This window comes from Lynx rufus, unplaced genomic scaffold (assembly GCF_022079265.1).
Source record: "Lynx rufus isolate CCGP_SWC_20201006 ecotype Redwood Valley unplaced genomic scaffold, mLynRuf1.p SCAF_7, whole genome shotgun sequence".
Lineage (NCBI taxonomy): Eukaryota > Metazoa > Chordata > Mammalia > Carnivora > Felidae > Lynx > Lynx rufus.
The window spans coordinates 126517492-126539883 of NW_025814889.1; the positions used below are offsets into that span (position 1 = coordinate 126517492).

The window sequence follows — 22392 nt, forward strand, 5'->3', positions numbered from 1 at the left end:
TTCACATTTTGTAAGGCCCTCTCCCGCCCACCATCTCTTTGGAGTGTCTCAAAAAACATACGATGGACTTAACTGTCATCTTCACTTGAAGGTGTAAGGAGAAGGGCGAAGAAAGGTGAATGGAGACCATTTGCCCAGGTGAGCGGCCTTTGCGCCACTATCCCTTTTGGTCGCCGCAACACCTGTGACGTGCCTCCTACGACCCCTAGTCTGAAGCGAGGTGGGACGCCTCCCTCGCAAGTCCTCCCAGAGCCACACGCTTCTCCACACCTTCCAGAACGGCAGGCAGGCAGGCAGGGCTTCCGCCGAGGCGGGGAGGCTAGGAGAGGAACCCCACTAGTCGGCAGGAGGCGAGGGAGCCGCGCGAAACCCGGTTTCCAACTTCACCGCTCACCACCAAACGCCCGCTCTCCCCCATTCAATTTCGAGTGCCCGGCCAGCCCTCAGCACTGCAGCAAGCCGGGCGACGGCCACGAACCACAGCGGCTCTCACGGCCCACAAACTCAATTCCGGGGCAGAGAGCTTTCTAATAATAACAACAGTGATAAGTGAGCAACGCCCTTCTCGTCACCCCTGTCACCTGGACAGTGAGGGCGCGCCGAGAGCCCCACAGGCAAGGGCTGACAGAAGGCCCAGTTCGTCAATCTAAGGAGGGGAAGCAGGGAAGGGAGGAAGGTTGAGGTCCCTGGGCCAAGAAAGAGGCAGAGAAATTAGCGACTGTCCCACCGTCCCTAGTGCAAAGGTTCTGAATTCCGACCGACCGTTACTCGTGGCGGAACGAAAGCTTCGCGAAACTGCTGGGCGAGCACTTGGGGTTTGAGGACCGCCGACTGCGCGTTCCTTGGGCTCCGCGCCCCTCGCCCGATCTGATTGGATGCCGGAGGAAAGGGGGCGGGAGGCCCCAGGGCAAGGCGCGCGCGCAGGCGGGCCAGGGGTTCCAGGGGAGGCACCCATGGGGCCAAGGGGCGGGAGCAGGCCGCGGGGGCGTCGCGCGTGCGCGCGTTCTGAGGCGGCTGGCTGGGGGCTGCTGGGAGGGCAGGGCAGTTCGAGAAACGGGTGGGTGTGTGCCGGGTGGGCGCGGGCGGGGCCTGAGGTGCGCGTGCGCGTCGGCGCCCGAGCCGCGGGAGGAGGCGGGAGCTGAGGAGGCGGCGGAGGGGGCGGGTCGCGTCCGGCGCCACGTCCGCAGCCGGAGGCCGCTACTGCCGCCGCTGCCAACGGAGTCTTCTGGCTCCGAAGCTTGAGGAGACGCCTCTGGAGCCCGCAATTGCCCGAGGCTGTGCCAGCCGCTCAAGCAACCGCAGCCGTCCTCGGTGCTGCCCGCTTCCTCCGCCCAGACCCGGCTCCAGACGCCGACCCTCGACCCCGGAGGTGTGTAAGCGGGGCTGGGAGGGCGGGGGGCGCCGTCCCGGCTTCCTGTCCTACTCTCTGTCGCCTTCTTCCGTTAGCTGTTCTGCACCTCACCGTCTCGGGCCTGGCTTCTCCGAGCCGAGCCTTTTGGGGGGTACTGAGCGGGAAAGGGGGAGGGGCGGGACGATGTTGGGGGCGGACGGAGATTCGCTGGCGGGGTTATTCTTCTTTACGACTCCCCGGCTCCCCAGCGGTGGTTTGTGACTGGGGACTTCTTTTGGAAGCCGCCGCTTCACTTCTTAGCTCCTTGGGTGTTAGGCTGGGAAAATGTGGGTGGGAGGGCGTCAACAGCCTGGGAGAGGAGAGAGATGCGACAGGGGGGCTGTGTGCTGGGCTTCCCCGCCACACTACCTCCTGACCTGTTGATAAACCACTCTCCTGGGTTCAGGCACACAAGCCTTGGTCTCCAGTGCTCTTCCTGGGTAGAAAGGCTCTACCCTCACGCCTAACCTAAGGCTGAAAGTGTGGAATGGAGAGAGGCGCTGACGGCGCCAGGGGTGATGGGGGACCGCTGGTGCACCCGTTGGTGCCATCATTGCCTCCCAGGTCTAAATAAAAGCCGTGCCTGCTGTGCACACGCAGCTTCGAGACTAGTCCCCAAGCTCCCACTTCCAGTCATATCCCAGCTTAAATAGATCCCCTTTAATGTGTAAGAAGACAGAAATTCTGGAGCCTTATGGGAGTGGGGGTGTGCTGGGTGTACAACGTGGAGCGGAGGGAGGAGGTGCTGAGCTTAGTCCTAGTCACGGCTTCTCCAGGGTCATTTTCTGCCTCTCCTGCCACGTCACTCCCTCTGCTAAAGGGAAGAAAAAAAAAAAAAAAAGACTTGCTAGTGCCTAAAGAGATCAGTGGGGGGAGAAGGGACTGCTGGGAAAGGTTTACAAACACCTAAAGAGGAGAGTTCTTATTTTATTATGTCTTTGTGAACCCTTGTGCTAATTCCAAGTGAAAATACTTTATTTTGCTACCTGTGATTGTTTGCTACCCGTGATGATTTGCTGTATGTGATTGTTTAACCTTTAGGACATCCATTGGTGTGGGTGCTCTAGGAGCTCCCGGGAATATTGATATCACATCAACAGGTCTGTTTGCATGTATGTGGCCATGCCTGCTTTTTTAAAGAAAAGGAAGTAATCTTTAGTAAACCTATATTCACTGTTTTGACTTTTTCCCTCACTTTCATTTCTTCAGTCTGTGTCCTGGCAGATGTGCCAGAAACCAAGTTTAATAAAAATGTGTCCCTATGTGGAGAATATCATTAGAAAAGATTAAGTTGTGTGTGTGTGTGTGTGTGTGTTTTACTTAAGGAAAATCTTCACCTGTCTTTGTTTCAGTCATTGAGTATTTGCTGTTTTGCTACTTCCTGAAGCTATCTCCGTGGATTACATGGAAATACCTTCAGAGTAGGGCCTTCACATGCTTGTTCTGGTTGAAACCTCAGTGCCCAACACAGTGTCTGACATGGTAGGGACACAAATACATGTTGAACTAATGAGGTATAATTTAGGGCAGATTACTGGGGTACTGGTTATCTGGCTTGATAGCATATTGTGTAATTCCGCTTTACTGTTTCATTTCAAGACAACGCTTAAAAAGTTGCCATCTTGATACTCTTGGTTGTTACTTGTCACTAAGGGGGTCACTTAAAAGTTTTACTGACAGATTACTTTTCTTCCCTGCCAGATTCAATGCATTTCTTGTAGCCTGTTTGCTGTTGATCTAATGGGCGGGGGCCATGTTTAAAAGCAGCCTGTTCAGGATAGTTGGTTAACCAGAGAAGCCTAAACACAATAAGCTGGTGTTTTAATATACGATGCTTATTGGTATATGTGTGTTAAAGCCCTGTATAAATATATTTTGAAACTCCTTGTAGTTATTTGGCAAAGAGGCTAAAAGCAGGGGGTTGGGGATGTGGCAAAGTTCCTATATATAGAATGTGTAGAAGAATTTAGCTAATTCATTTATAGTCTTTTTCTTATAGGGAATTGGCACTTACTATTTAATAACAAGCTTTTGAAGTGGCTTTCAAGGTAAACTGTTTTATACTGTATCTTGTACTTAGGATTTATATAATGTGTTAGTGCTATGTAACTTCCTTTGGCACAGAGAAGGGTGTTCAGCCATGGGCAAATTTGTGTACTGTTTTCAGACTTTTTCACTATTAATGAAAACGTTATGTATAAAATGTCGTAGATATCCACAAACAACCCTGATTCATCTGTTTTCCTTAAAAAAAAAAAAAGTTCCTACCGAGGCATTTGTTTACTTATTTCTATTATTGGAAGAAAAATTACCCTCTAGGGAATAGTGTTGTTATTAATCCTTGCTGAATGTATTTGCCAGCTGCTATGTCTATGATACTGTTGTACTGGACAAGAATTGTTTCTCCTTGGCCTAAAATGCCTAAATTAACTACTGATGAATTGCAGTATACAGCAAAGAAGCCTTTCACATTTTACAATTTCTTAAAAACATACACTTATAACCAGTTTTAGTTGGTACTCTGAGTTTGTTCAAATGGTAAAATTAATTTATGTCCAGAGAATAAATTCAATTATTTGTCCTGATCTAAAGGCAGTTTTCTGATTTATTGTCTTAGAAAAGTACTTTTTACATAGAAAATTATGTGCATTATGAGTTCTTAGAGAGCAGATAGTTTTTTGGTTTTTGCATGAAACTAAATTGATAAGTCCTGGAAAAACTGGGTAAACTTGTTTAGAGAAGTCCTGTGTGTGCTCAGTCACACCAAAATCTTAGTGCCTAACAGTATGCCTGGCACATAGTAGGGGTCCAAGTATATGTTGAACTAATGACTCAATAAGTTTAGGGCAGATGGTTTGCATAGAATTTCATAATTTTCTTTAAGGGTAATATTTAAATGGTCATTTTTAAAGAAAATGTTTATTTATTTTGAAGGAGAGAGAGGCAGAGAGGGGGGAGAGAGAGAGAATCCCAATCAGGCTGCACACTGCCAGGACAGAGCCCGACACAGGGCTTGATCTCATGAACTGTGAGATCATGACCTGAGCCGAAACCAAGAGTCAGACTCTTTTTTTTTTTTTTTTTTTTTTAATTTTTTTTTTCAACGTTTATTTATTTTTGGGACAGAGAGAGACAGAACATGAATGGGGGAGGGGCAGAGAGAGAGGGAGATACAGAATCAGAAACAGGCTCCAGGCTCTGAGCCATCAGCCCAGAGCCTGACGCGGGGCTCGAACTCACAGACCGCGAGATCGTGACCTGGCTGAAGTCGGACGCTTAACCGACTGCGCCACCCAGGCGCCCCAAGAGTCAGACTCTTAACAGACCCAGGCACCCCACATGGTCGTTTTGACACTTTTCCTGTCAGTTGTTACCTGTCTCCATGTGTATACTTTTTTAAAATTTTAATTAAAAAAATTTTTTTTTATTGTTGAGAGAGTGTGTGCGCGCGCATGCGTGCGCACGCGGGAGGGGGCAGAGAGAGAGGGAGACACAGAATCTGAAGCAGGCTCCAGGCTCTGAGTTGTCAGCACAGAGCCCGACTTGGGGCTCGAACTCACAAGCTGTGAGATCATGATCTGAGCCGAAGTCAGACACTTAATGGACTGAGCCACCCAGACACCCCTTAATTTTTTATTTTAGAAAGAGACAGAGGGAGTGGGGTAGAGGGGCAGAGGGGGAGAGGGGGAGAGGAAAAGAATCTTAATCCACACTCAGTGAGGAGCCTAACCCAGGGATCGATCCCAGGGACCCTGAGATCATGACCTGAGCCGAAATCAAGAATTGACTGTTCAACTGACTGAGCCACCTGGGTGCCCTACCATGTATATACTTTTAAATTTTACAGGCAGATTTTTACCTTTCCCAGTTTTAACAGATTAAGAGCGTGTTTGTCTTCACAATTCCCAATTTAAGAGAAACAAGTCCCCTGTTGATGATAATGAACAGCATGGTAATACAAAAGATATTTCTCCTTGGTGATAAAGTGGTAGTGTCTGTAAAGAGGTAATATCACTAAAATTTTGGCACATATACGTATGTAGAGGTTGGAAATGATTTATGTGAGTAAAAAGTACAGGTGGCATTAAGATAGTTAAGGATTTTAGCAAAAATACTTTTATAAGGCATTTGGTGCCTTATGACAAAATTAGGAATCTAGAAAATGACAATATTCCAAATACTTGCAGCTTTTACACAATTTTTATCACCCTAAGGGTTCTAGAGGAATTTTAATACTATATACTTGCTATTAACACCAATGGTGTACAAGAAACTCAAACATTAAAAAAATATGTACACAAAATAAAAATCAGTCTCCGTGGCATCTTAGGGTTTCCAAAGCCCTGTAATACCAAGTTCCTCTGTTCTAGGTAGCCAGGCTTCTAGCCTGGCAGGACTCCAGATTTTCTCTTTTATTGTTTATTGATAATCCTGTTTGCAACTATTACTAACAATATTAAATGTAACTGGATATTTCTGTATAATGGTATCTAGAGTCCTATATTTCAAACTCTTCTACCAAAATACATTTAACTTAAGAGCAAAGTAAATTCCTGGGGGAGGTGAGAGTGTGGTGGGCTGAGAAGAGAGAGCTGGTAAACCTGTGAGTATACATCCTGAAGAAGTTCCAAGGAAGAATGAAATTTTTTGATGGGCTCCTGCATGGCTCACTTGGTTGAGCATCTGACTTCTGTTCGGGTTGTGATCTCAGGGTTCTGTGAGTTTGAGCCCCGCATGGGGTTCTCTGTTGTCACTGTGAGCCTGCTTTGGATCCTCTTTCTCCCTCTCTCTGCCCCTCCCCCTGCTCACCCTCACACTCTCTCTCCAAAATAAATAAACATGAAAACAAAAAAAGATTCTTTGTCTCCCTCTGCCCCCTCCCCTGCTTATGCTGTCTCTCTCTTAAAAAAAAAAAAAAATGTTAAAAAAAGAATGAAATTTCTTGAAAGTCCATTTATCTTAAAAAATTCCCAAGCACTTTTCAATTATCTTTTTAATTAGTGTATGTTTAAAACAAAACAGTATTTTAAATTACTATGTAGTAAAATATATGCATCCTTCTACTGTGGTTCTTAAAACCCCTGGCATACTACTGCCTACTCTTAAATAAGCATTTGAAAAGCACAATTCTAGCTTAACGTGTTCTTTAAAGTTTATTTATTTATTTGAAAGAGACAGAGACAGTGCAAGTTGGGGAGAGGCAGAGGGAGAGAGAGAGAATCCCAAGCAGGCTCCACACTGTCAGCACAGAGCCTCATGTGGTGCTTGAACCCATGAAGCCATGAGATCGTGACCTGAGCCGAAACCAGGAGCTGCATGCTTAACTGACTGAGCCACCTAGGCGCCCCCCTTTTTTTTTTAACCAAAATTTTTACCATATATTGGTATGTATCTTTTCTTGTTATGTTTGAAATTAATATGGATACAAATGATAATTTTATCTCACTTATTCCACAAATACTGTGTACAAATACTGCTTACAACAAAAACATGTACTAACAAAATGGTAAGAATAAAAATAAGATATTCAAATTGCAAGCCAGGGAGAACAGCAATAAGAGTGGAGGTCTTGGGGAGGTGTGAAGTTGGGGGGAAATAGAACAACTGGGTGGGCCACATGAACCTACTCAGCTAAGTTGGGATTTTAACTGTAAGCTTCCTGGAAGCCAAAGGGAAAAGGGAGATATCACATCTTTCTTTGTATCTTTTAAATGGGAACGTACACAGATCTCAAAGAGAAGAAAATATTCTAAATATGTTGTGGAAACAAAGTTTTTCTGAATACCTCTAAGGAAATTCCTTAAAATTTGTTTTTATGTTTTTTATTTTGTTTTTGAGAGAGAGAGAGAGAGAGAGAGAGAGAGAGAGACAGAGTGTGGGGGCAAGGGGAGGGGCAGAGAGAGGGAGACAGAATCTGAAGCAGGCTCCAGGCTCTGAGCCATCAGCGCAGAGCCTGACATGGAGCTTGAACTCATGGACTGCAAGATCATGACCTGAGTCAAAGTCAGACGCCCAACTGACTGAGCCACCCAGGCACCCCCCTCTAAAGAAATTTCTAATGTGGAGCTCCATATCAGAGCTATCAAGTGATGTAGTAGGTAATTTCTTTACAGTGTGGTATAGTCAGTGTAGTAGCTTGCATTAGGCTCTTTGTCAGGGTTTCCTTACTGAGGACATAACTGAGAATTAAACTCAGTGGTGGCATTTTCTTCAAATCAGCATGTTTTGATTTGAGTATGTTGTTTTTAGATGGTCACCTTGATTTGAGGATAAAAGCCTTAAAAAACTAGGATAAAAACTAGGTAGATGAACTGCATCATCTTTGAAAATATCCTTTATGAATAAAACTGATATCCAGACTTAAAAATATGTACAAAAGCAATGCATGTTTATGGTTGAAAATTAAAACATAGATGTTAAATATACATTTAAAGAAGGGTGATGGTATTTCTTTCTCTCTCTGACATGCACTCTGTGTATGTGTGTATGTTTGTCTCTGTGTATACGTGTGTGTGTGTGTGTGTGTGTGTGTGTGTATGTATTTTTCTACCCCTTAGTCGCAATCTTTGTCAATATTTTGGTATACTTCCTTTCAGTCTTTTTATGTGTATTTAAAAAATTGGATCATAGGATATATGCCTTTTATGTTCTCTAAATGTAACATTAGCATTTCCCTATAGTAGTTGATCTTCATAAACTGTTTTAATGTCTGCATTGTGTGTGTCTCTAGGAAGCTTATAAATTCGTCTCTTGCCTTCCATGAGACTGTACTCATTTGTACACTTTCAGACGTATTTTGTTTTTGCTGGCTTCTCTTTTACTCACCTCTTAAGTATGAGCAGTCCAAATAAGGTTATCTGTCTACTTCTCTTTTATCATTTTTTCCCTTGATTGTATCACCCGTCCCTCACATTTCTAGCTATCACCCAAAACAGTCTCAGGACCTCAACTCTAACTCAGACTTCATGCTGAGTTTCAGACCCCTTAAATCCAGTTGCCTGCTAAACATGTCCTGTGTATACCCTGAGGCCATCTCAGATCCAGCTGTTCAAAAACAAGGTCCTTTCATCATATCTACAGTCAATAGTAATGTATTGTACACTTAGGTCTTAGAGGGTAGATCTCATGTTAAATGTTCTTACCACAGTAAAATAAGAATTTTTAAAGTCCTTCATCTTTTCTCAGAAGTGGTTTTTCGTCGCCTGTTGTGACCTCATCATCTTTGTCTACTTAGTTGCTCACACTAGAAATCTTACGTCCTGTATTTTTCTTTTATCTCTTACTTATACCTAAGGTCTCTATTCTACTTCATACAAGAAATTCAAGTATTTATCTACCATGCATCAGACATTGAAGAAGGCTCGGGGATGGAGCAGTGAACAAAACCAAGCCTTGCTTTCATGGAGCTTACATTCTAATTGTGGGAGACACAAAGTAAACAGATCTCTATATTTCAAGTGACAATAAGAGCAGTGAAGAAAATAGAGCAGGTTTAGGTGAAAATAATAGGGAGAGGAGTAGGAGGGGCTAATCTATTGTAAGGTGGTCTGGGCTGATCTCCGAGAAGGGGATACTTGCATAAAGACCTGAAGGAAGTTAGGAGGCAAGCCAGATACATATCTTGGGGAAAAGCCTTTCAGGAGAGGATGAGCAGGGAAACCCATGTTGCTAGGCTGGTGAGTGAGAGGCAGAATGGTAGGAGATGCTGTCAGAGTGTAAGATGTCAGGCCTCAACTCTGGATTTTATTCTGAGCAAAACAGGAAGCAGTTGTAGGTGTTCAAGCAGGGTATGGCAGGGCTAGACTGAAGGAAGAGGAAAGGCAGAAGCTCAGAAGCCAGTTAAGATACTTTCTAACAACCCAAGTAAGAGATTATGATAGTTTAATTGAAAGTGGTAGCAGTAGAAGTGATGAGAAGTAGTTGTATTCTGGACTTATTTAGGCAACAGAATTTACTGATGATTAGATGGGAATGTAAAAAATAGGAAATCAAGGGTGACTCCTAGGTTTTTGCCCAGATATTCATTTATACAGGAAAAATTGGCAGAGTTTAAATTGTTACTTCGTCTCACGGGACTACTAAAGTAGCCTTACTGTGTTTAATCTCTCTGACCTTCATCTGTTCTTGCTTCAGTTAGCTTCTTGAAGCACAGATCTGACGGTGTTACCCTGTCATGACTCCTCTTTGCCTACCCATAGGAGGATAAAGTCAGTTCATATTGTATAGATGAACTTACATATGTCTTTTATAAAGCTGTCCTAATCTTTTAAATGGCGGTCATTTTCTTTTTTTAATTACAAGATATATGTGGGAAAATTAAGAATTTTTTTAAGGGATTCTATGTTAGCAGGAAAAGGTAAGTCTTTTGGTTGGGGTTTGTGGGATATATACAGAAAGGCAGTTTTGAAATATATGCAATTACTGTCACAACTGTTTTTTTAAGTAAGCTTTATACCCAATATGGGGCTTGAATTCGTGACCCTGAGATCAAGAGTCACATGCTCTACAGGGTGAGCTGGCCAGCTGCCCCCCTATCACACCTGTTTCTAAACTCTAGCTAACATAGGTAGGATGTATGTGTGTATATAATTTCCTCACATTTCTGTACAGGGTCTGGTAGCATCCATTGATTGGTTCAGCCAAGAGATCTGGATTTGTATGTGTATTGTATACAGATACTGGGAACACAGTGATAAACGAGTCTCTCTTCTTGCAGTTAACAGTTTAGTGGGGAAGAAAGTGGCTCCACAATAGTTTTTCATCAGGAAGGGACACACATATTCTGCCAGGAATTCTGCATGTTTTGTTTTAAATTTGTTAAATAGCATTCTCATCCTAGAGTTAGGGCTTCTATATCTTTCTGTTTATATTTCGTGAACACCAAGGATCTGATGAAGTTATTTGCCCTTTGCCACACAGTTTATGGTCAAGTTGGGATTGAAACTCAGGCTCTCTGATCCCAGTACCTTCAACACTCTGCTGTATAATGTCTCATGCTCTTACCATGATGACAAATTAAAGAAACATAAATATGAATGGAAGTCAATTTAACTTTTTGGTTTAAGGGAGTTTTAAAATTAAGGCAAATCAGTCAAGAACTCCTTCTCCCAGTAATGCAGTAGCTGATGTTCTTTCTGTTTTGTTTTTTTTTTGTCAGAGATTACATGTATCTGCTATTACTTTTTAAATGTTAAGTGTGTATGCATACACACTTTAAATATGCTAAATCACTTATGATGTGCTAAATTCACAAACCAGACTAGCATAAGATTAAGTGCTGTTGACCTGAGTTAGAGTTTTCACTAGAGCAACCAAAAGGTATTTAAGCAAACACATGACTTGTGCTGCTGGGCTCTGTGGGGTGCATTGAAATCCCATCTTACACAGGATTTAGGTTTGACAGGCATTGCAGGTTGAATTACATGAGGTTACAATTCGCCTTTGAAAAATCCCATGTCTTACTATCACTACCATCATTTACCATCAACATGTTTTGCTTGGATTATTGAAATATAGAAGAAAATAAGGATGAATTTTTATCTGATTATCTAGAGCTTTAGGAATCATAAAGAGAAACTTTCCTGACCTTCCCTTGACCACTTAAAATTAACCACTTTGTTCTGATACGTGCTATAATATGTATGAGCCTTGAAAACATTATGTTAAGTCTCCTATCAGGTCTTTCTGCCTCTGTTCTTGCTCCTGTATTGCTTGTTCTCCCCACAACAGCTATAACTATCTTTTAAAAGTGTAAATCAGAACGCATCACCTCTCTGTTCAATGCCTTTCACGGGCTCTGCATCTCAGAGCTAGAAAGCTAGTGACCACCAAGACCTGTAAGGGCTTAAGCGATGCAGACCTCCCTCACTCTTTGACCTCCTCTCCTGCTGCCCTTTGCTGTGACCCCTGCTACACTTTTCTGGCTGTTCCTTCTTGCTGCTTCTGGTAAGCTCCCACCTCAGGACCTTTGCTCTTGCTGTTTTTTTATGCCTTGAGGCTTCTTTACCCAAGTATCTTGTATCCTTAACCTCCTTTACAATGTCACCACATTGAGGCCTTGACAGACTGTCCTATTTAAAATATATCCTCCCTCCATCCCTCCTTCTCCACAGCATTTAACCCCATCTGATATAGACAGTATATTCTTTGTTTATTGCCTTTCCCTACTAGATGATATGGGATGTTCATGATGGCAGAGATTTTTTGGTTTGTATTGATCAATGCTATATATCCTGTGCACCTAAAACATTACCTGGCCTATAGTAAGTGGTCAATCAGTATTTGTTAATTGATCAGTATATTTAGTACATTGTTAGTTTTCATAATATCTATTCCAGCTTCATTGAGATACAGTTGACATTCAGCATTGTGTTAGTTTAAGGTTTACAGTGTGGTGGTTTGATATACATGTATATGAAATGCTTCCTATAGTAAGGTTAGTTAACACATCTTTTACCTCACATAATTACCTTTTAGTTGTTATGGTGCAAACATTTTAAGGTATAGAATTTTCGACTTACAAATATACAATATAGTATTAACTATAGTCACTATGCTGTACATTAGATCCCCAAAACTTAATCCTCCTGTAACTGGAAGTTTGTACCTTTTGACCAACATCTCATTTTCCCCACCTCCTCACTCCCTAGCCCCTAGCAACCACCAGCCTCCTGTTTCTAGGAGCTCAGCTTTTTTAGATTCCACATATGAGATCATACAGTATTTGCCTTTTTCTGCCTGAATTATTTCACTTAGCATAATGCCCTCAGGTTTCATCTGTGTTATCACAAATGGCAGGATTTCCCCAATATACTTTTACATTTCTGTTGTATATGTACAGATATAATAATTTAGGCTCCATGATTTTATGACTAGGAAACAGTTGACTGCTGGGATCACAACCGTCATTTTCTGGCCAATCAAAACCGTCGTTATAGACCAATTTTGACTTGTTTTATTCTTGACTTAGTCAAGTGAATATAAAAGCAAATATTTTAAGATAGTAAAGGAAATTGGGAAAAAAATTTAACTGTGTTTTCTTCATCCCAATACAGTTTATTTTATTTCTTAGGTTCCTTTACTACTTGTATTAGGAAGTAATCACATATATATTTTTTTCATGGGTTTTGCTACCTGTGTTTGTAAGAGCTATTTTTGCTACCTGTGTTTGTAAGAGCTCTAAAAACAACAATAAAAAATTAATAAAAATCCATCTCTTAGTGATTCTGATTGGTGGTATCTTTACAGGAGAAGGATGTGATTTTTAGAAAATTTTCAGAAGGAACATGTTTTTTAGTCACAGTATAGATTTTCCTTAAGTCTGTCGTGAAATAAATTACAATTAGCCAATACTCTGTAGGAGGAAGCACTTAAAATTTTTGGGTGTTAACTCCCAGCTTCCAACTTTCTTTCAGTAACAGCAGTAACAATGTAGGAAAGCTTTTGCCATGCCTGTTACTCTTTGGTTTGTGTTTGAGATAAGATGTTGATTGTCCAGTAGTGTAATAAAAGTATTTCTTTAACACCACAAAGTAGGAGAGAAATAAGATGAAGTAGCCTTGTGACAGTGTTTTGAAATGTTGTTTATCTGAATAAAGTTACGTCTTAATTGAGCATGTGGTAAGAAGTAGTCTCATGTGTTGAGGTTACAATGAAATGTATATATGTTTTTTAGGAGATCATGAATCAGGCAGATAAAAATCAAGAAATCCCATCATACCTTAGTGATGAACCACCAGAAGGTAAGTATGCATCTGACACACTAAGCATGTGAATTAAACTGAATTAAAGTTCTGATTGTTTTTATTAAATTTATTCATTTTTTTAAAAGTTTATTTATTTATTTTGAGAGTGTGCTCATGCACAATTGAGGGAGGGGGGGAGAGAGAGTGAGAGAGAGAGAGAGAGAGAAAGAAAGAGAGAAAGAGAAAGAGAATCCTAAGAAGGCTCTGTGCTGTTAGCACAGAGCCCAACGCAGGGCTCGATCCCATGAACCACAAGATAATGACCTGAGCCAAAATCAAGAATCAGTCATTCAACCGACCTGAGTCACCCAGGTGCCCGTTTTTATCAAATTTAAAGTAACAGTCTGTTTACCTTGCCAATAAATATGTTCCAAAAATAATTGAAGATAATATTTTTAGCCTCTAAGAAGAAAGCACAGATATTGGTGAATTGGGGACACAATGCAACTATTTTATTATATAAGATCTATTCTTTTGTTACTCTTTTATTAAGACCATTTCACAAGTTAGAGTATCTTTTCATTTGTAGAGAATGGGTATGGGGTGCAGAGGAAGAATGGACTGTGTTTTCATGTCATGCATACAAAAACTCAATTCAAGAGGCACTTGAGATTTGTTGTTAAGGTATTATTTATAATTGGTAGCTCTCTCTTCCTATATTAATACATGGGCTTAGGGTAATTTAAATCGTCTTTTAGTTTGAAAATTGTGACATCATGGATCATTTTCTTACACTTCAAAAGTCCTTGGAAACACTAACTGCATACCTGAATGTCTTTACTGTATACAGAAAATGCCTATAGTCATTTTCTGTTTGTGGTTTTGGTGTAGAATATATAAGCCAAATAGCACTCTCCTTGGATGGCTGCATTTGTACAGGACAGTCATAATAGGTACAATAGAGAATCAAAGTGAAGAATAAGAGATGAAATGGCTGGTAGACCAGACTGGAGTAGCAGACAGACTCAATATCACCAGGAGGAGGGTAGAGCTGGAAGTTGTGACTCTAGGTATTGTATTTTCTTCCCCGTTCTGTTGCCCACTGTCCACAATTTTCTTCCTATATTTCTTATGTTGGTAGACAAAAATGAAATTGTTAGGAAAACACAATGAAAAGTTTATACATATGCCTAAAAGAAGATGGAGGTAACTAGCTGATAAGTTTTAGTTTGGTGGAGGAATAGCCTGGAAAATTATTAGTTCAGCTATTTTCCTTGACTAGTCATATCTAAAAAAATTTTTTTAATGTTTTATTTATCTTTGAGAGAGACAGAGACAGAATGTGAGTGGGTTAGGGGCAGAGAGAGAGGGAGACACAGAATCCAAAGCAGGCTCCAGGCTCCGAGCTGTCAGCACAGAGCCTGATGCCAGGCTTGACCTCACAAGCTGTGAGATCATGACCTGAGCCGAAGTCACTCAACCAACGAGCCACCCAGGCGCCCCATCCTTGGCTTATTTTTTAGGTCTAGAACCTAGAGTTCTGAAAATAAAAGAGCTTAATGAGAAAGTTAATAAGGACTTTGTAGGGATAAAGTCAGAAAAGAGATAAAGACTATTCAGGAGCATAATTGTAAAGGAAGAGAAAGTGCTTTAGCAATGTCTCTATTATATGGCAACCTGCTAAACTAACGTAGTCTGCAGAGCAGATAATCTATATGGTGTAATTAAGAGCACACTGTAATTAGAGATCAACAGTATTAATATTTATTTGCCTTGACTAAGAAATATTGTCTTCATTAAAGGTGTGTGCATCAAATTTGGCATAGCAGGATACTAATGAGGGTATTCAGCATGAGGCACTTAACCTGTTTTATCCTCAGATCAAGATTTTCCCCTTTTCCTAGTGTTAGTGACTTTGATTACAAAAGAATTACCAATTATGTAACCCTTTTATCATAACTTTATATAATTAATGTATTCAGATGCTTTTCCATATCTTGTCTTTTATTTCAGCTATTTAAAGATTTTATTACCTATACTTATCACTCAAATAGCTTCAATTAAAAATTTGGTTTTTATAAATATAGCCATTGTTATATAGTTATGAGCTATTTTGACGAGTCAGTGAGATTTTCATACTTGTGACATGTCAAACCCCTAAACAATGGGAAGAAAAGCTATATCAAGGTAAATTAGTGCTGTATTAGAAAAGCTTAATTTTCAGAGTATTTTCTCCATTAAATATTATCAGTTTCCCAATGTTATCTTCTGTCATAACCACGTTCTGCTAGGAGTTCGTAGCTTTGGTGGTCTTGGATCTGTGTACCCAAAGAATTGAGTTTTCTTTGTGTGATTTGTACCTTTTCAGTGATTAAAGCCTGAACTGTTTAGTTAGCAAGTATTTTTCCATTAAGTTTAGAAAAATGTAAACACCACTGTTTATGTGTTGTTGCTGCCTGAATCATTCATTCGATTGCAAAGTAGAAAGGACTTGTGTCCATTTGAGGCTGGCACAAGCAAATTTTTATGAAATTTGATGCCTGAGTTTGAGGTTACATGCCAATTTGAATGACTCTATCAAAACAAACCAGAGAAAAAACTTATGGCTTAAAAAAATCTGAATTTTTCATATTGATATTACCTTTTCTGGGAGTATTTGAAGAGTTTTTACAGACTAGATGCTCAAATCACATACTCTGTCCTTTAAGAATTATTGAGGCAATGAAAGTATTAAACATAGCTGTAGTTTCTCAACACTACAAAAATCATTTTAGGTGGGTAACATGATTTTAAGTAGTAAATAAATTTCCTAATTTTACATAGCATTACTCTTTAAATACGTTATTAAGAGCATATAGAGCAGACACCCACATATATTTAAATTACTGGTTCTTAAATTTTTTGGTTTCAGGATGCTTTTACACTTTTAAAAATTGAGGACCCTCAAAAGCTTGTGTCTTTGTTGATATTTGCCGTATAAATAATAAAACTGATAAATTAATTAATTCATTAAAAAACTCCAGTAGGCCCATTACATATTAACATGATTAACATAGTTTTTGAAAAGCAGCTGTTTTCCAAAACAGAAAAAAATTGTGAACAGGGTGACATTGTTTTTAAATTTTTGCAAATCTCTTTAATGTTGGGGTTAATAGAAGACAACTAGATTCTCATAGCTGCTTCAGTGTTTAGTCTCTGATGTTACTGCAGATCATTTAGATTCTGGAAAATTCTGTAGACTTGTGAAAAAATGTGAAAGAATAAAAGTGAAAAGATAAATGATATGCTAGTATTATGAAAATAATTTTTACCCTGCAGAGCCCCTGAAATGGTCTTGTGGATACCCAGGGGGTCTCAGATCATACCTTGAGAACCATTGCTTTAAATGAAGAAGGTTTTTTCAGTAATGATTGAATTCTGTCAAGGAAATGAAGACTAAATATATTTATCTTATTTTTTCATGCTCCTTTTAGGATAGAAAGATTTTTATTAACAGCAACAAAACTGTAAATCAAGGAAACATTTAGATTTTGATTCTATTTTATGAAAGTTGTCTAGTCTCTAAAGCATTTTTTTTTCAGAGATACTACAGCTTAGCACTGGACCAAGATGTTTTAAAAACACGTCCAACTATGGTCTTGAGGGAAGAGCTCTTCAGTGTCTTGATCAGATTTGTATTTATGTGTGGTTTACCTTATCAAAACAACCTCCTGATTGTTAGGAAGTCTTAGGATACTTATTGATTTGTACTGCTCTTATAAAGACTTCTATTTGACTATCTTCACGATATTTTCTCTCATTAGGTTCAATGAAAGATCACCCACAGCAGCAACCAGGCATGTTGTCCCGTGTGACTGGGGGTATCTTCAGTGTTACAAAGGGAGCCGTTGGTGCCACCATTGGTGGTGTGGCTTGGATTGGTGGGAAGAGTCTGGAGGTGACCAAAACAGCTGTTACAACTGTGCCTTCCATGGGAATAGGGCTGGTGAAAGGGGGCGTGTCTGCTGTGGCTGGAGGTGTTACAGCTGTTGGGTCTGCTGTTGTAAACAAAGTGCCCTTAACAGGAAAGAAGAAAGACAAATCTGACTAAACTATGGAGATACACTTGCTCTCCACAGCATTATGATGCCAGTGGCATTGAATTGCTAAATTATGGACTACAACCAAGTCACCTGTTTGGACGTTTATCTTCTAAACTGCTGTGTTGAAAGTATTGATGACTGGCTTTTGTCTAAAAAGAAGAGACCAATACTAGCACAGTGTATGAAGGTTTCTCATACTTAAATTCCAGCTTTTTATCTGGTAAAATGTTACACTTATTCAGTTGTAACTGAAGATATGGTATATTTGAATATTTACTATAAGTCTTTCAGTTTAACTAAAAAATGTGAAAGTTGAATTTAGTTGATCTTTATAGTTCCATATGTATAATGTGCCAGGTAACTCATTTGCCCCTTAAGAAGGGAACCTTGAACTACATAAACTGTACCTTTGATGTGCCTAATAGTTTCAGATGTCTTAGTTTTTTTTATAACCATAGTTGATTAGGCCAAGAGGCATTCTTTTCTTATTTAAGCTGGTAAAAGCAGGAATTAGAGAAATTCAGGAGAAGAGAAAAATGGTTTTATGATACTGAGTGTTAACCATCTTTTGTTAGATATGCATTACATTAATTTAATCATTGATGCCTTATAAAAGAAAACATCTTTTATAATACCCTAAATATGTGCAGTTCTTAGAACTATATTGGATTCTTTTAAAAGTTGTTTGTGAAATTAGTTTTCCCTCTTAAGAATCTCAGGAGTAGTGGGGTAAAGGCATTTCTTGCTCTCAGCAGATAAGACAGTGCTTGGTAACTTTTTGTTAACTGTCAGTATAGTTAACAGCCAAACTGTATGCTTCATTCTGGTTTCATGCTCCATCTTTAATACACCTCACAGTGCCTAAGGAACATTTCTTTGCTGGTCATAAGCTATCTTGGAAGAGTTTCATATTAAGGAGGAACAAATAATTTTAAGTTCTTAAGAATCACCTGACACATCCAAGATACAAAAAGAATTCTTCACACCAGTTTTGTCTGTAGGGTGGCTTAAAATGCTAGTGCCCCCTTCTAAAAACACAGTATAAGCGGCCACAAATATGTGGGGGCTGACTTTTCAATTGAATGAAATGGGCTTCACTGATTAGTTTTGAATGTAAAATATATTTAAGTGCTTTCAATGGTTTATAGGATTTTAAAATGTTATCTTACAGTCCTTTGAAGAAGTCATAGATTTTGTACCATTTCCGAGTCAACTTCAGGCAGGGAATTGAAGTTTTTGATGATGGATGATAAGTGTGTCATGTCTTCTTAATATGTCTCATCATGTCTCACTCATTCTTAAAGAGTATCACTTAGCTGGAATTCATCTTTTTATTTCATATTCAGTTTCTAAAAAAATTTAAAAGTGCACATATACTTGGCATTCCTCTTAGCTAAGGGTTATAATACAAGCCTGAAAAAAATCTTAGTTTTGTTTATACTTCAGTCTGGAAATTTCCTCCATTTTGCCGACTTCTGTGTAATGTGTGAGGGAGGAAAGGAGGTGATGCTCTGGAGTAAATAAGTCAGAATACATCCTTGAGAACTTAGATCACTCCAACATCTACAGCTTAAATGTTTGTTTCTAAACCACTGGGAATTTTACCTTAGTAATGTGGACAACAAATGGCTAAGAACATAACTTTTAAAAGCTTTTATAAAGGCCGGTAGGTATCTTCTGCAAACCTACAAAGGTTCTTGAACCTACCATTATATACAAAACTGGAAAGTTGTTGAGTTCATCAGAAATTAAATGGTCTTTGTTTCATGCACCATGATTTAAGGTATATTTGTTGGTATATCTGGTCAAATGTGATAATCAGAAAAGAGATTTTTAAAAGAAACCCAAAGTTAATAGGTGAACACTAAACAGTGATCTAAATAATGGTATTGGAGAACTTGTTTCCTGCTATTTGAAAGAAATTATTACTTCATTGCTAGTTTATATTTCTAATTTATCTTCTATAGTCATAGGCTCTGCTGTGCTTTTGTACCTGAATTTCTAAATATAGACTTTAGTTTACTGTGTGCTTGCATATTTATTTTCAACTTTGTCTTTAAAATTGCTTGAGGAAAAATGGTTGTAATTTCTGCTACAGAAGAGCCACCTGGTACATTTTCTCTCATCAAGTTTGTTTTAAACTCTGAAGTATAATTTGATTCAGGAGAGGCTTTTGCAAGGACAGCAGAGAACTGTACAAATGAGCAGCTAGTCATAGAGGTTCTTGTTGAAATGAACTTGCCATTTGATGGTATATGTACAGCTGTACACTTGAGTCTTTTCCAGTTTATTTTCATAGACTAGCAGTTTGACCTGCGAAGCAGTACTGGTTCACTTCAAGCAGCGAAGGTTGACATAGACACCTGGAGGCACCTGTTATTCAGTTTCTCTTTTGAGTGGGTATTTGGCACAATGAGGATAAATTTGTGTGACCCACTTGAATGCCTGATCTAATAATGTTGACATCATGAATCCTGTACTTAGTGAAATGTCAGATGAAGGTAACTGGTGATTGAATAAAATTTTGTTTGTATTGAAGGAATGGGAAAGAATACATAAATCTGTTAATAAAACACCATGATCTGCAAAAGACAAAATGTTTCATAAAGATCTGAGGAAATAAAGGAATTTAAAGGAAAAACAGGGCAGTCTTAAAATTTTTAGTTACATGGCAGAAAGTACTGTAGCCTGTTTTTAATGTTTGATACTAATGCACAAACATGACAAAACGTCTCTGTGTGTTTTGATACTAATACAATGAAATACAAATATCTCTTAGACGACTGTGTTGAAGACTAAAAATGCAGATTTCTAGGTGTGACCCCAACTTTCGGAGTCTCTGCAGCGTGGGGCCTGGGACTGCAGTTGAACAGCCTCTACATGGGATCCCTGTGCTCTCTACAATTTGGGACCTGATCTAGAAGTAGGGAGCACTTCACTCTGTCCTAAGTAACTGTGGAACCAACTTAGACCCCTCCCTGGACAGAAGAGACTCAGAGAGTTGGGAACCAGTTAGAGGAAGGTAGAAAATTGATTACTGGGTATCTACTTACGGCCCGGTGCTGGCCATACATTCTCAGATTTAATCAGTATGGGAGAAGTAGCTCTTATTTACAAATATGAGACAGGCTTTCAGTGTTGGTTGAAATTTCCCATTATCACTTTTGAATTCATGTAAGTCACAATTTCTCCAGCTTATGTCCAGAAACAGAAATGGGGCTACTCAGTAACTAGTCCTTCATTCTGCTGTTGGCATTCAGTGCTGACTATAGACACTTGATTTACCAGGCTAACGTGAGTTCCCTAGGAGTCTTATAATCCTATTTATTTTGGCAGCTAATTACATTTTGTCACAGAAGTGAATTTAGTGTAATTATAAACCGTTCAAAGGAAAGAATTTTGTTATTAGAACCCTTTTTCACAGAAGAAATAAAACTTGACTCTAGTGTCTATGTAAGGATGTCTCTCCTTGCTATATGGTTGATTTTGAATATTTTAAATTTTATTCATAGGAAGAGCTGAATAAGAATGCAATTATGGAAAAAGGCAGAAAGGTCCAAGGGCTAAAACTAATCGAACAGGATTTGGTCTAAGGGAAAATAAAGTCTGTGTACTGGAGGTTTTGCCGTGAATATGGATTTCTAAAAAAATTAATCTTGTCAGGGGCGCCTGCGTGCCTCAGTTGGTTGAGTGTTGACTCTGGACTTTGGCTTAGGTCATGATCCCGTGGTCATGGGATTGAGCCCAACGTCAGGCTCCTTGCTGAGCGTGGAGCCTGCTGAAGATTCTCTCTCTGCCTGTCTCTCCTGCTCTCTCAAAGTTATTAAAAAAAATGAATCTTGTCAAGTCAGAGTAAGCTACAAATATATTTTTGTAACTGTAACTGCCTCTGGTTTTCCATGCCTGGACCCGAGCACCTAAATTTTGCTGATGTACTGACTAGGCTTTTTTAAAATTAATGGCCACTCAACTCTGCCAAACTTTCTTACAGACCTTCTTGTATGTTCATTTTCTTACTCCTCAAGATAACCATTTCACACCTTGTCTTTCCAGCCCTTCTGCAGTACTTCCCACCGGTTCTACTGCCCTCTGTAAAAAAGAGGCAACCTGACAGCACCTCTCCTCTCACACTACCCCCTCCATCAACCTGCCTACATCTGTTCCCATGTGGACCAGGACTATGATCTCTGCTCAGATCCACTCACTCCACTTTCACTTCCTGAAGGATATTAATCCTGCAGCTTTTCCATCTCTCTTCCATCTCTCTCCTGGGTCATATCCATCAGCATGTTCTGATATTTGGTTTCTTGAAAGAAAATTATGCCTCATCTTACAACTTCCATTTTCCTGCTTCCTTTTGCAGCAGCATTTGTTGAAAAACTTCATATAGTCCCTGCCTCTTACTCCTTTCCTATTCTCTCAACCCACTCTGGTTGCCTTCCTTTCTCAATGCACCAGTCACACTTGTTAGGGCCAACCAGTGATTTCCTTTTTTGCCAAATCCATGGCCACTTAAAATCTGTATCTTAGTTAACCGCTCCATGGCACTCGGTATTATTAACCTTGCCCTCTGTCCTTGGCAGACTTCTTTGTGCCATTCCAGGCACAACCAGCCAGTACTATAAATCTGTATCTCTGGGCAACCTCATTTAGAGTTGTAGCTTTAAATACCATAGATACTCAAATGACCCCAGAGTATTTATCTCTGGTCCTGACTTCTCACAGTTCCAACTGCCATTTGCCTGTTTGACATCTCAGATATCTAGTAGGTATCTCAAAATACAATAGAACTACTAAGGCAACCATATAATATATAATCAAAACTAGGACACTTTTGAGAATAAAAGATAAAGCTTACCATTGATAATTTTGTCAGGACAAGAACCAAACTAAACTCTTTCCAATGGTTTCCCATCACTCTTAGTGAGATCCTGTTCCTTAGATGGCATTGCGATGCTCTTCTTATCTGGCACTCAATCCTGGCGCGGCTTTTATTGGCTGCCATTCTTTTTCTTGAACCTTCCTGTGTAGGTCACCTAACCTTCGGGTAGGTGACTTAACCCTTTCTCTGCCTGCATCGCATCTATAGAACAGTAAATAGTGGTACTCAACTTGAAGGATTCTAAAGCACAGCATGCCTGGCTCTTAGTAGATGCTGCATAGAAATGTCTTTCACTATCCTAAGGAACCAAACAGATTTGGATGGTAAGGGTTACTTGCATTTGCTGAATGAATA

At 39.9% G+C, this 22392-nt stretch overlaps 1 protein-coding gene across 1 annotated transcript; it reads left to right on the plus strand.

Moving 5' to 3' along the window:
• Nucleotides 1–1165: 1165 nt before the first annotated feature.
• TMEM263 (transmembrane protein 263) lies at nucleotides 1166–19797 on the plus strand. The gene is made up of 3 exons (XM_047065586.1): nucleotides 1166–1369; nucleotides 13065–13131; nucleotides 16878–19797. The coding sequence occupies exons 2-3, from the start codon at nucleotides 13071–13073 to the stop codon at nucleotides 17162–17164; spliced, it is 348 nt and encodes a 115-aa protein (XP_046921542.1). The 5' UTR covers nucleotides 1166–1369; nucleotides 13065–13070; the 3' UTR covers nucleotides 17165–19797.
• The last annotated feature ends 2595 nt before the right edge of the window (nucleotides 19798–22392 follow it).

Excerpts from the sequence above, each read along its gene's own strand:
- TMEM263 (XM_047065586.1), top strand. The coding sequence starts at position 13,071 with ATGAATCAGGCAGATAAAAATCAAGAAATCCCATCATACCTTAGTGAT. Across the intron at positions 13,132-16,877 it reads TAGTGATGAACCACCAGAAG|GTTCAATGAAAGATCACCCA; the intron begins GTAAGTATGCAT and ends TTCTCTCATTAG.